The sequence below is a fragment of the Vigna radiata genome, unplaced genomic scaffold (genome assembly GCF_000741045.1).
Source record: "Vigna radiata var. radiata cultivar VC1973A unplaced genomic scaffold, Vradiata_ver6 scaffold_180, whole genome shotgun sequence".
NCBI lineage: Eukaryota > Viridiplantae > Streptophyta > Magnoliopsida > Fabales > Fabaceae > Vigna > Vigna radiata.
In genome coordinates, this window is record NW_014542002.1 from 28,364 (window position 1) to 30,043 (window position 1,680).

The following is a 1,680-nucleotide window of genomic DNA, read 5'->3' on the forward strand; positions in this document are numbered from 1 at the left end:
AAAATAAAATCAACAAAAAATATTTTGAAAAGGTTTAAGCACACGTGCGACCGTTCGCGTAGGCCTTGTGCTAAAAATCTTTTCCTTTTCTTTTATAAAAAATAAAATCAACAAAAAAAATATTTTGAAAAGATTTAAGCACACATGCGACGATTCGCGTAGGCCTTGTGCTAAAAATCTTTTCCTTTTCTTTTATAAAAAAGGCTTAATACCTCTATTGGTCCTCTTATTTGTCAACTAATCTCATTTTGGTCCTCAAGTTTGCAACAGTCTCAATTTAGTCATAATTTTTGTAAAAATGCACAAATTGTATCCCATCCATTAAGTATTAGCAAACGGTGTTAAGTGAAGTCCACGTATTGCGTTAATAATGTGGTGATGTATTTTTTTTTAAACGTGGCCTGTTTTTATTAAAAGAATAATTAGTGATGTGGCATCAGAATTTGGATTTATCCTTAGGGTTCTTGAAACTCTTTCTCCTCTCGAATCACTCTGCAATTCCATTCCTCCATCCCACTCTATTTCATAAGCATCGTGCTCTTCCACCATGAATGACCCTTCCTTTTCAATCACCTTTTTCACTTCTTCCATGTATGGCGCATAATACGGGGGCATCAAAAGAATCCACCTTTTGATAGACCTCCCGTAATCATCAAAGGACACCTAAGTCGATGATTTCGGCACCGTGACACGTGCCCCATAGGGTTCTACTTTCCCTCCCTGATAAGCATACACCCCATCTCCGTAGCCATCATCACTGCCTCCGGTGTAGCTGTAAGGAGCAGAGTTGTATAGGGAGGGAGCGGGATTGGGGTTGGGAGGGGCGTAATTGGGATGCGTTTGATGTTGATCGTATGGTGGGAAATAGGGTTGTTGTTGCGGTTGTTGGTATGAAGGGTTTGATTCGAAGGGCGAGTTGAAATTAGGGTTGGAGGAAGAGGGAGCAAAAGAAGGAGGAGCAATGGGTGGAATAGAATCAGGATTTTGAGGGTAAGAAGGATGATAGTTGGTGTAATCGGAAGGTGCGTAATTGGGGGTTAAAGGAGGTGCAGAAGCGTAGAGGTTGTTGGGGTTGGGATCCGAAGGGTTGGGATTGGGGATGGGGTTTTGGGGATGAGAAAATTGATAATACGGAGGAACAGAGGTGAAATCTCCTTGCTGTAGAATATGTGAATAAGGAGAAGTAACTTGGGTGCTGCAATGACCTTCAGTGGGTTGAGGGAAAGAGAAAGAAAGGAATACTGTAAATAAAAAGTTTTGGACTTTAGCATACTTAGGATAAATCCAATTTCTGATGCCACATCACCAATGCTTCTTTTAATCAAAACAGGTCACGTTTAAAAAAACACATTACCACATTATTAACGTAACACGTGGATTTCATTTAACACCGTTTGCTAATACTTAACGGATGGGGTACAATTTTTGCATTTTTACAAAAATTATGACTAAATTGAGACCGTTGCAAACTTGAGGACCAAAATGAGATTAGTTAACAAATAAGAGGACCAATAGAGGTATTAAGCCTATAAAAAATAAAATCAAAAAAAAATATTTTGAAAAGGTTTAAGCACACGTGCGACCGTTCGCGTAGGCCTTGTGCTAAAAAATCTTTTCCTTTTCTTTTTACAAAAATTTAAAATCAATAAAAAATATTTTGAAAAGGTTTAAGCACACGTG

The 1,680-nt window shown here is 38.5% G+C and overlaps 1 protein-coding gene across 1 annotated transcript in view; it reads right to left on the minus strand.

Annotated features, from left to right (window-relative positions):
* Positions 1-663: 663 nt before the first annotated feature.
* LOC106778922 (protein FREE1-like) overlaps positions 664-1,680 on the minus strand; it is an 18,843-nt gene continuing 17,826 nt past the window's right edge. The window contains exon 2 of the mRNA XM_014666931.1: positions 664-1,158. Coding sequence (XP_014522417.1) covers positions 664-1,158 — 495 coding nt within the window. The remainder of the gene's footprint in view (positions 1,159-1,680) is intronic.